This window comes from Spea bombifrons, chromosome 5, assembly GCF_027358695.1.
Source record: "Spea bombifrons isolate aSpeBom1 chromosome 5, aSpeBom1.2.pri, whole genome shotgun sequence".
NCBI lineage: Eukaryota > Metazoa > Chordata > Amphibia > Anura > Pelobatidae > Spea > Spea bombifrons.
The window spans coordinates 49,090,617-49,102,969 of NC_071091.1; the positions used below are offsets into that span (position 1 = coordinate 49,090,617).

The window sequence follows — 12,353 nt, forward strand, 5'->3', positions numbered from 1 at the left end:
CCAAACCCTTGTCATGGGGGATACAGGAATAAAGTGAGGCAACATCTAAAGAAAGCCACCCATAACTTTCCTGCCAAGCTACGTTGGACAAATATGTTGGATTTGGTTTGACATCCAAATAAATAACCGCCTGGTGTTTCCACTGGATGCCTAGGTCTTGCATCCCCAGGGAGGCTTAACAGGGCTTTAGTCTTGGAAATGTTAATATTAAATCTTACAACACAACCCTATCTAAAAGTGAGAAAACCGCGAGCAGCAATTTTTGTGGGTTTGAGAAATGAAGCAGAATGCCATCTGCAAACGCTCACATGTTAAGCTCCCTGTCCTGTGCTTTGTATACCCTGCAACTCTGGATAGTCAATCAGGGCATGAATCAAGGAATCCATGCCTAAATTAAAACAATATGTGGTTCCTTGGGGAGATGGGGTCTCTGTCGGGCTACCCAGTCCGAAAAGGAGTGAATAGTAGTGTCCACTAAAAGGACATAATTAAAAGGATCCGTTAAGGAGCTTTTTATATGAAGTTGAATAATCAACCATGAGGACCTGACGTTTTACCTTGATTTCCTCTATGGGAGCTCAGTCAATAACTTCCTAAATTGGTTATTTGGGGTTACCATTGCAAAATAGCAATGCCTTCTTCCTTGTTATCTAACTCTGCAGTAAACTGTATATCCCCTGAGAGCAGAGTTGAAAGGCCTTAAAAAGATCTTTAGGGTTGCTCAGAACCTGGCCGTCAGGCAACCGAACGTGATTTACATGTTCCCCTTTGCCATGGTGACCAGCAACTTCCCTGCCCTATTGCCCCACCGATAAAAATCCAGGGAGCAGGTATGGAGAAGCAAAGAAAAAATTTTACCTGGACATGGTGTTATGGACTCATGAGTAGAAAGTGATATTAGAATTAGTGATATTAGAATAGAACTTCATATCTACATTAATCAATAAAAACAGCCCACATAGGGTAGGAATTTAACCTTCTTTATGTATCATTATAATCTGTGCCTGTAACATATTACCGTGAGAGCTCTCAGAGCTCTTAATCCTGAGCAAGGTGAGGGTAGTTATTGAATAATTTGAGTTATGACCATTTTATAACATTGAGTGTTTCATCAATGGGGATGTAATCTGTCACCCATTACCGATTTACAAGTCATTCTTCCTGCTACAGAGGGGGGCAAAAAATATATTTAAAACAGTTTAACATATCATCTGAATTTTGATGAATTTTTGTCTGCATGAACTACATAATTTTTTTGTAATTTTTGTTGTAATTTTTTACATTTTTGCTTTATTGTTTTGTTTTTGGCACCCCCGTATGGGCGTTTTGAGTCACTTTATGAATTATGCACATCTCTGAGATTATTTTATTTAGGAATATATTTTTTTGTTACAGTAGTGACTTATTGTCCCTTTAATCAAATTCCTATGATAAAAATATTAAATCATGTCATTATGAAATAATCACATATACGTGTGGATAGGTGTTAGGCATTTATCCACGTACCAATAAAAACATGCTTTTGTACGTAATCAAAGTGAGCAACTCTTTAATATATTTGAAATGACTGTGACGCACGACTGGGGAATCTTACCTGCCTTTGTCCAGCTGTAGAAGTCCATTGCTTTTCCTTCTCTCTTTTCTTACTTGATAAACCTTTCTTTTATTCATGTCTTTTTCTTATACTATTGTTTATTATTATTTTTTATAACAATGGCAAAGATACATATACAGTGGCAAGAAATAGTAAGTTAACCCTTTGGAATTACTAACCTCTATGTAAATATGGTCTGTTCTTCAGCTAAATTACAATAATGAACAAACAATCTAGTTTAAGTAATAACACACAAACAACGATACCATTGGATTTAATAACGGGTCTGTATTGTGAGTGGACCAAATTTTATTTTTTACCCATTCTGTACTAGATTAAATTCATTGTTTAGGGTCTTTAGCCTGCATCACCCAAATTCTACTGAGCCTCAACTGACAGACAGCCACTCTGACATTATGGCAAGCTGTTTATGCCCAGAAACAGTAAAGCGTCCCCAAACAATAATGTGCATTGTTCTCTTACATACTGTATACTTCTAGTGGGAAGGATAAGAGCAGTTTGAGCACCTATTTTTTTAAAAAAAATTATTTCCAGAATTTTTGACAGGAGATCCATGTGATGGTCACATCATTGTAGTCAGTTTATTTTTTTGTTTTAAACGTATTTCTTTATCCTGTTAAGGACCAGGCTGTTTTTATTTACTTTTTGTACCCTTCGTGACCAAAAGTTTTAACACTTTTCCAGTGCTCATGTTTAGCTGTAATTTTCTCCTCTCCTATTTAGTGTATACATTTTTTTTAGGACAAGAGGGGCGTTCTTTAAATAAATTTTTTTGATCATAGCTAATTTCCTATAAAATAAATAAAATATGATGAAAAATGAACTTTTTCTCATTTTATTTAAAAAATATTTTATTCATTTACAAAAGTTACTGGAAATAGATTCTACTATTTGTCCTGAGTTTAAAAATACCCAATGTTTTGTTGCTTTTTTTTGTTATAGGACAATAAGTACAAGTATGTTTTTCCAAATCTGGTCATTCTGCCCCATGTGCTATTTGGGACATCTTTCAAGCAGGCCAATACAACATACCCAATCAAACCATATATTTTTGAAAACTAGACACCCTAAGGTATTTCAGACTCATTCCATGCACTAATTGTACTACCACCCTTTGTCAAATTTTGTGGTAGTGATTTATTTTGTGTTTATCACACAAATTATACTTCAAGTGTAAATTCTTTTTTGGTGATTAAAAAGCTTTCATGGCATTAGTTTTAATTATTTCTAGTGTAAGCATGGTTTTCAGCCATGATGGCACTTGGGGGAGCTTCTGATAGCCTGGAGGATTTGTTGTTAGCTTAGCATATATTCTATCTGGTTATTAAGTGACAATAATTAAACTAAAAACAAATTGTAAGCTCACAAGAGCAGGAACCTCTTCTCCTTCTGTACCAATATCTCTGAATGTTGTGAATTTTCACTGTTCTATTGTATAAGGGTGGAAGGTGAAAGGCAGAGGACAGGGCCTTTTACTGTATAGGGTTAATGGCTCCAATGGGCAGGGAATAGGGGAGGGGTAAAAATGGCGCCCTATGGTATTTTATTACTCATAAAACCACCTCCATACTATTGGATGGAAGGTGGTGAGGGGCTATAGGATGAGCTCTATGCATCCCATAAGGTATTTCCATATTTTTAACTCCTCCCCCTCTTAAATTGTTTTGGGGGAGGGTGTGTTGCTGACCTTTCTTTTTTTCCAGCTCATCAGTTCAACTATTGATTGCATATGCGAGCTGGCATTCGTTGGACTTTTGTTACTGGAAGCGGATTTTTTTTGCCAGCCCGTACGTGCTCACATTTTACTAAACATACCTTCCCAAGTATATACGTATTGTGTTTAAGCTAAGTTTATTGAAACAACGATAGAAAAGCAATTGCAGTTTCATGATGCAACATAATCATGTAATGAAGTGATATAAATATCTGCATCATCACATAATGCAAATATTCACAATTGTGCATAAAATGAAAGTCAAGAAAATGTCACATCAAATATGTTTAATTTGTAAAATAACTGATGGCAAAATAAAATATTTACATCACATACTGTGTAACACAATGTTTCTGTACAAAGAAATATACATGCAAAACAAGTAATACAAACTTGCATAAAATGAAATTAAATCATATGGAAATAACACAGAACTAATGTAATGAGGTTTGGCATGATCATACATCCAAGTTTACTTTTAAAATGTTTCTGTACACCTTTACAAAATTAAAATAAATAAGTGTAGGGACATACAAACCTAATAGCTAGTTCTAGAATTTCATTTCAGATTGAGCAATATGATACAGAGTAAGGCTTGTGTTGTTACTAATCGCAGCAATATACTGGATATCATTCTATGGACAGCACTTAAATCACCTCTGCCTACTGAGGTAAATGCTATCATGCACCAACATTAAGTTATTTTTCTTAAGATTCGTTCACTCTTGTGATTAACCACAAAAAAAAAATTTGTTCTAAATTGGACTCGAATTAAGGTGCCACCACCTTCACTGTAAACCAGCCATTGCAGTGTGTATTTATTTTATTTTTTACATATTTTACGAAAAAACTAGACATTTTTTGATACTGGGAAAATGTTGAATTTCCTTACATGGTCTCCAAAATTTAAAAGGAAGGTAGGTTGAAGTAGATTACTCTACATATATATATATATCTAATTCTAGTAACATGTGCACGAGAAGAATAGCTCAGATTAAAAGAACTACTCATTTGAAGCAAATGTTAAGAACCAATACATTCATATTAAAATCGGAGAAACTTAACCAGAAGATAAAGAGAATTTACGTTTTTCTTTAGCATAGGTAAGGGTTCTGAGCATCAGTAAGAGTGTACCTTTTTTAAAGAAGGGTTCAGTATATAAGAGCAATATGACTTGGAGGCAATGTTGACATATGACTATTGTAGAGTTTATGCTCCTTTTTTTGGTAGATGAAATGGCTATTCTTAACCAATGAAACAGTAAAGCAATAGCTGCTCAATTACCTTTTAATATTTGGGGAAATTATAGTGCTGTTATAAGAAAATATGATTGTTTTAAAATGCAAAAAAAATAAAACACAAAAACAAACTTTGTGCCTCTAACAACAAATAATATAAATAATACTTTGGCATTTCAACAATATTAATATAAAAGAATACCTGTAACAATATCAGAAAGTGTCAACTGTTTCTCATACAGTTATGGATTTGGGAAATCAGGTCAATATCACACTGTTGGGAAAACTCCATGTAAAGCACAAAATTGTGTCACTTTTACGCTGAGACATATTTTGTATTTGACAATCTCAAGTTCTGAATGGCTATGAGTATCCCAAAAGGGAATTTAAAATATAAAATAAAAAGTAAAACTCTCAAACCACTGTACAGCAAACTCATTTTAAGGTGCTGACCCACTAAATAATTGCTGTGTCTGATAAAAACATAACAGAAAAAGAAAAATTATAAAGCCTGGAGTACTGTGTGCTTTTCTATATATTTATTACTGGTACAACATAGTTTTTCATAAATAGTTGCATAAAATGTTAAAGCCACAACATTGCACATGATATGAAAAAAAAAATACAAAAAAAACCCAAAAAATGGATAAACCTAGAATTCAATGAGTGCATTTACAGTATTTTCATATTTCTCTGAATTCCCATGCCTCAAACGAGGAAAGGAGAGGTTCTTTATGTAGGACAGCATGTGCTGTTTGTTACGCCATTTTGCCCAATCACTCCTTCATATAAGATATAAAATAAAAGAGTAAAGTATATCAGGGTGGAGTCAAATAAAATGTCTATTTACATGTAAGGCTTTTATGTTATCAGAGGAAATCTTTTTGTTCTATTGTATGCAAAAGTTTGTGGTAGGATTTACTACAAAGAAGAACCAGGGCATGTCTGTCAAAAAACAGGCAATGCAGAATTACCAAGCAAAAACGCGAATTTAATGAAGAAAGGTGGTTTGGGACGCAATGTATAGTGCTGTGGTGACAGCATGGCCAACTTCTCAAATTGTACTTGAACACAATTTAACTGATTGTTTGGGACATGATTTTATTTCATTTGATAAACTTTTGAAGAAAAAAAAAAGCTTTCAAGATTCCGCTTGCAAAATTCTTTTCTTGATCATTTTAAAAAATAGTGTTTTGTTCTCATTTCAATGTTTAGTCTTTTTTTCTTTTTTTTTTTTTGCAGAAACCTGAATAAAATACTGTTACAGCAAAGCTGTGATCAGTCCTTTTTTTTTTTTTTTTTAGCAGAGTACAAAATCTTCTCCACCCCACCCATCCCAAAGTAAGTGAATTTTGACAGGTAAGCAGATTTTACAATGCAATATCGCACGATGCACGTTTGCTGCCACATTTTGTTTTCTTTCTTTCTTATGAATCTTTTATTATCCAGCTTTAAACAAAATGATTGGCTGGAGAATTTACTTCCACGGCAGACAGGTGAAAGAGAAGGAGAGAATGTTTCAGTGAGATGTCAAATTCTTGGCAAAAGCCTGCTCTGTAAGAACTTTTTAATGCTACCGATGGGCCGAATATCATTCTGGTGTTTGCGGCGTTCAATAAATGAAGTCAGTCTTGACATATCCAAGATACTAGCACTCCTGTGACGGCCTGGCTGCAGCCACTGTTCCTGGAGGGACACCGCAGCAGAGGGACGCTTTGTCTGGTCCCCTTGCAGTAATAAACACACAAATTCTTTGGCCTTCTGGCTGACTCCTTTGAAGTAGTCATCCGGGAAGCTAAAGTCCAAGCGACAAATGTTCAGGCATGTCTCCTCCATACTTTCGTCCAGGAAAGGAGAAACACCACTGAGAAGGACATATGTGAGGACCCCAACGCTCCATATATCAGAAGTGAGGGAGACAGGGTTTCCTAGGATGATCTCTGGAGCTGCAAACTCCGCACTGCCTAGCAATTGGTGAATATAATAGGTCGTATTAAGCTGAACTGCATCACCAAAGTCAGACAGTTTTACAGTTGGCTTTGTTAGGCTCTGATCCACAAGAATATTTTCAGGCTAAAAAACAAACAAGAGAAACATTATAGTTGTAATAACGCTTAAATACATTCACAACCAGATGGACTAACCTTTCAAAAACGGGAACCACAACACATTTTGTGCTTAAACGGTAGCATTTATAATAGTTTTCACATAATACATTTTAGTACCTGTGTTCTGTTGCTATTGTTATCTCAATCTACCAGTCAAAAAGTCATTACTGCTTTACGTCTCACCCAGAGTTTGTTAGTATGCATGCTCTGCAAAACTTCCCTTCAGTACAGGAAAAAAAAAATCAAGAGGCAGAACCTACCAAATAAGCCATGCGCAGGACTTCAAAGACAGATATCCATGTATAAATAATTACAAATAAAGGAAATGCTCAAACTTGTCAGTGTAGTCATTGGGGGATTTGTCAACACTGTCCTATCTAACTGTAAAACGTATATGTATTCTACAACTACCTCTCCGAACACTGGGACATGCGTCTTTTCACCGCAAAGGTTTTTTTCCGTGATGACATTGCTTTGATAAACCCAATGACACCAGTTTGGTCAGTAAAGTTGTGCTTCATTAATATTTTAATAGTAACATGATCAAAGAAAATTTCTCAACATTCCTTTCATTTTATTTGTACTTTCTTGACATCATAGCTGAGATTCAATTTTTTCTCCCTCAACAATAAACTTGCTATAGTCAAACATACTTAATACCTTACACTTGTTGAACCATATCACCAATTAGCCTGTCAACGTGTCACAAAGCTGTCAACATGTAAAGCGCAAACTATGTTACGGATATTCTTTTTGAACTACCATACAAACCTTTAGGTCTAGGTGTGCTATTCTACAGTTATGCAGGTACAGTAGGGCCTCCAGAACCTCCCTGAGGTAGGATGTGATCTTCTCCTCTGTGAGGTTCCCCCAGCGCACCACATAGTCTAACAGACGACCCTGATCAGCACTGTTGAACAAGATAGGCATAATATGTTAAAATTCACAAAATACACGAGCTGTCATATTTAAAGCCTAAACATATTGGTTTAACCCCTTCAGGACCGGGATTTTGATACTAACGTGTCGCTAAAGGACCGGAGCCGTTTTTGTGTTTTTGCCATGTCTTTCTTCAACTGTAATTTCTCTCTTATCAATTGGTGCACCCACACAAATCATATATTGTTTTTTTTAGGACAAGTAGGGCTTTCATTTGAAACCTTATTAAGCTGGGTAGTACATTGTTTTGTTTGACATAAACTGGAAAAAGTGGGGAAAAAATGAAAAAAACGCATTTTTTTTACAGTTTTGTATACATACAAATTGTACACACATTGAACCAATGGGAAAAAATTATCCCTAATATATTCATTAAGTTGTCCTGATTTGGAAACCACCCAACATGGCCAGGATTTTCATCTATTTTGACCAGTATAGGGCAAATATTGCAAGGCATGCATCACGTTTTTGAAATGTAGTTTTTTTCAAATTTGGCATGGTAGTCTAATAACTGCAATAGTTGTCACAGATACTGATTATCCCCCCAAAATTATATGTTTATGAAAAGTAGATAAGTCAAGGTGTACAACCAGGGTCATTTTGACACTTTTCAAACAGGGATTTTATCGCCAATTGCTGCCAAATTTTGAGGTATTTTATATTTTTTTTGTTTTTTTTTGCATATGTTGCAATGTTGCTTTAGATTTTATATTATATTTTGTATAGAATATGTGCAACTGCAGAAAAATTCACCAACATCCCCCGGTTCCAACAAGGCCTCACATGCATGGTTCATGCATTTTTTGAGGAAGCTATGAGGGCAAAACTGGAACATGCGCATTTTAGTTTTCATATTTGGAATTTTCAGAAATTGGTTTCCTGGGCCCATATCCCATTTGGGACATTTTGGAAGCCCCCCAATGTAAATTACCCCATAAAAGTATATATTTATGAACAGTAGACAAGTCTCGGTGTTCAACTAGGGTAGTTTTGACAGTTTTCAGCTAGCCATTTCTTCACTGATGTCTGCCAAACTTCACAGGGAAATTATTTTACTGCTTTTTTAACGCATACATTTCAATGTTGCACTGAATTTCTTGCACACCATAAGTGCAACAGTGGAAGAAAACACCACATTTTGTTCACCAAGATCCCCTGATTCCAACAAAACCTCACATGCATGGTTCATGCATTTTTTTGAGGAAGCTATGAGGGCAAAACTGGAACATGTGCATTTACATTTTTTTAAATATTTTTTTTTTATCAGATTACTTGTAAGTGACAGGTTTAGGCCGCTGACATCAATCAGGGAGACCGATCAATAATCAGCGACTTAAAATGTCACCGACAAGTGATCAGGTAATAATTATGATTATTTCATTTATTAATAATTTGTGTTTTTTCATAATTACCCTAGATGACTCCTCTCTCTTTGTAGAGCAGGGTCATCCGTGGGCTGCCACAATGATCCGATCACTCCTATTGGCCAGGAGCGATCTGATCAGCCCAGCCCAGCATTTGACCTGGAAGCACCCTGGACTTTCAGGTCAGTGCTGTTATTTTTTTTTTAATATTATTATTATTTTATAAATTTTTGTAATTTTTTTTTTAATTTTTTATTTTTTATTATGATTATTATTTTTTACAATTTTTTTTAACTCTTTCAATGCTGATGCTCCATTGAAGCACAGCATTGACTGATATTTAGTCCCCACAAGCTTGTGGGGACTAATATTAACCCCTGCAATGCTGCGATGGGGGTCATACACAATCGCAGCATTGAAGGGGTTAATTGAGGAAGAGGGGGGGTAGGGGGTTAACTGAGGAAGGGTGGGGGGGTCTGGTCTCCACACTCATGTGGAGACCAAAGAACCCTGTCTCCCTGTCCCTGAAGCTGCCTCTGGCAGCTGGGACACAATCTCCAATAGACTGGAGATTGTAGGGGAGGAGTCTCTCTGATCAGTCCTACAGGACTGATCAGAGGACTTCTGGGGGGTCGTTTTTGCTGTTGCTGGTCTGCCTGGGCTTCCAGGCAGACCACCAGCAGCAGAGCCCCCTACAAAACGGGAATTAACCCCTTCAATGCCGCGATCGCGAGCGATCATGGAGCGATCAGGCAGCAGGGGGGTGTTGGATCATTCAACACCCCCCCCCTTCCCTGAAGCTGCCTGTGGCAGCTGAAACCGCGATTGCAGATCTTTCTGCAATCGCTGTTTCTGCCTACAAAATCACTCCGTGGGAGTGATCGTAGGCTTGGGGGCGGGCTTAGACAGGCTGTGCTGTCTGCCCAGGAGTCCTGGGCAGACAGCAGCAGCAGCGCCCCCACGATCACCGTGATTGTGGTGATGTGGGGGCGTTTTTTGGAGGAGACGTACCTGGTACGTCCCGGTCTACCGGTGCCTGTTAACCAGGAAGTACCAGGTACGTCCCGGTACTGAAGGGGTTAAAACATCAGTTGTTGCTGCAAAGGTTGATTATGATCATGGTTTACTCTTTGATGAGAGTCAAAATAATGGTCAGAAATGCTGATGGGAAATTTATTAGGACTGCAACAACTAATTGATAAAATCGATAATGAAAATCATTGCCATCAATTTTTATCGATTATAAGATGGTGTTTTTAAAGCAAATGCGCTGAAAAATAGCCCTTGTTTTGTAATCAGACCTCAAATAGATGCACTGATATATCGGCCGAAAAGGGCATTATCGGCAAAATAATCGTCCACAGGGGCTGGGCTGCTTACCCTGCGTGTGTGTGTATGTATAGTATTATATTATATAGTTATTGTTATTGCATTTTTTGTCCCATTTTGGTGTTAATTTTAATAAAAGTGTGGTTATTCTTTTATTTATTTTTTAAGGAGGGGGGTCATTTTCAGTTTCGGCCAAGTGACTTCTAAATTGTCGGTCTATAATTTTCATTTCGGTGCATCCCTAATAATAACACTAAGATCCAGATCCCCCACATCGCTTCAGGGGACCCAGATCCTCCTCTCTGACAGCTGGTGGGGGGTGTCTGTACGATGCACGCAGACAACCTCGGCTACTGTCCTCCACTTCTGCCAGCAGAAGTATTGGCTAGCACAGCAGAGGTGGTCTGTGTGCGATGCGCGCAGACATCCTCCGCTAATGCTGGCACTTCCACTGGGGCTTCTATGATGGAGCACCGGTGTCACATGACCTTCTGGTGCTCAGCCATAGAAGCTCCAGCAAAAGTGCCGGCCAGCAGCAGAGATTTATCTACGTGCATCGCGCGGACGCTCACCAGCTGCCCCCAACTAGACACCAAGGAGTCTGGAGCACGGGGGTAAGTTGGAGGGGGGGCACAGTGGTATATAGGGGGTTATAAGGCATATCTGGGGGGCACAGTGGCATATAGGGTGTTATAAGGCATATCCGGGGGGGGGCACAGTGGCATAAAGGGGGTATGTGGCGTATCTGGGGGTATGTGGCATATCTGGGAAGCATTTTTCACAAAGTTTTTTATTCTGCTGTTTGTTTTTAACATAATGTTTGTTTATTAAATTATTTTCAATTATTAATCGAAAAAATAAAATCGGCCAACTAATCAATTATGAAAATAATCGTTAGTTGCAGCCCTTCCATATATATATTCTACAACTACCTCTCCGAACACACACACACACACACACACACACACACACACACACTGGATTCATTCAGATTGACAGACCTAGACATACCAATCATTAGGTAAAATGGATCCAGCTTGAAAACTCTATTTAGGGTAAATGTTTCCACACTACAGTGTTTCTTTTGCATCCAGTAAGTATTTACTTACAGCTCAAGTATTAAGACGTAGCTGGTAGGTGTCTCATAAGTGTCAAGAAGGCTGATCAGTTGTGGATGCTGCAGACTCTGTAGGATGCCAACTTCATGGGTAACCTGGTCTCTCTTCATCAACTTCTTGTTCACAAACTTAGTGGCTACGGCTCGTCTAGTTACTCTTTGCTCACACTTTTTCACAACAGAAAATCTACCTCTGGTGAAGAAATACACAGACATTACGTGCTATACTTATGGATTACTTCAAATACAATTAAATCATTTGGAAACACAACATGCAGTAGACATATTTTCTGTGAAAGTTGCCAGATTCAAAATCCTCATTCACTTACTAAAACAGCTGATTTGTACAATGTGTATATATGTACTAAGAGCAAGCAAATGCTAATGTTGGGAAGTTGAGTCGAAACACAACCAGCCTCACATACACAAAAACATACAGTGTAAAAGAAAACAGATAATTTGTAACTAAAATGCCTAGCATGCAACAGACTGGACTCAAGATTTGTTGAGAAATAAATGATTACCTGCCAAGTTCAGCAACTTCCCCGTAAGCCACATCAAAGTTGTCTTTCCAGATTACCCTCATCCCATCACACCCAGGACCTGTTGGAAAAAAGAAAGGAAAAATATGAAACAGTTCAGCAAATATAAACACACCGAGGTGATATAAAAGCGAGTCATAAGTAAGAACACTTGGACAAAATATGCAAAACTGCAAACTATTTTGTGACTATTTTTTGGGGAATGCGACAATACTGATTGCAGATAAAAAACATTTCGCTCACCTAGTCTACCTGTTTTTCTTGATCTACTCAAACGTCAATAGATTAAATATTGCTTTATGCCTGTCCCATGCATGTGGAAATTCCATCGCTGCATTAGCCTCTACTACTTCTGCTAGGTGACTGCTCCATTTGTGGAAAATAGAA

General features: G+C 37.5%; 1 protein-coding gene across 2 annotated transcripts in view; it reads right to left on the reverse strand.

Moving 5' to 3' along the window:
* Nucleotides 1-4,661: 4,661 nt before the first annotated feature.
* Nucleotides 4,662-12,353, reverse strand: part of TRIO (trio Rho guanine nucleotide exchange factor) — a 137,044-nt gene continuing 129,352 nt past the window's right edge. For both annotated transcript variants that reach the window (XM_053467343.1, XM_053467342.1), the window contains exons 54-57: nt 11,949-12,027; nt 11,417-11,617; nt 7,447-7,585; nt 4,662-6,640 (exon numbers count right to left, since the gene is read on the reverse strand). In XM_053467343.1, coding sequence (XP_053323318.1) covers nt 6,098-6,640; nt 7,447-7,585; nt 11,417-11,617; nt 11,949-12,027 — 962 coding nt within the window. In that variant the 3' untranslated portion in view covers nt 4,662-6,097. The remainder of the gene's footprint in view (nt 6,641-7,446; nt 7,586-11,416; nt 11,618-11,948; nt 12,028-12,353) is intronic.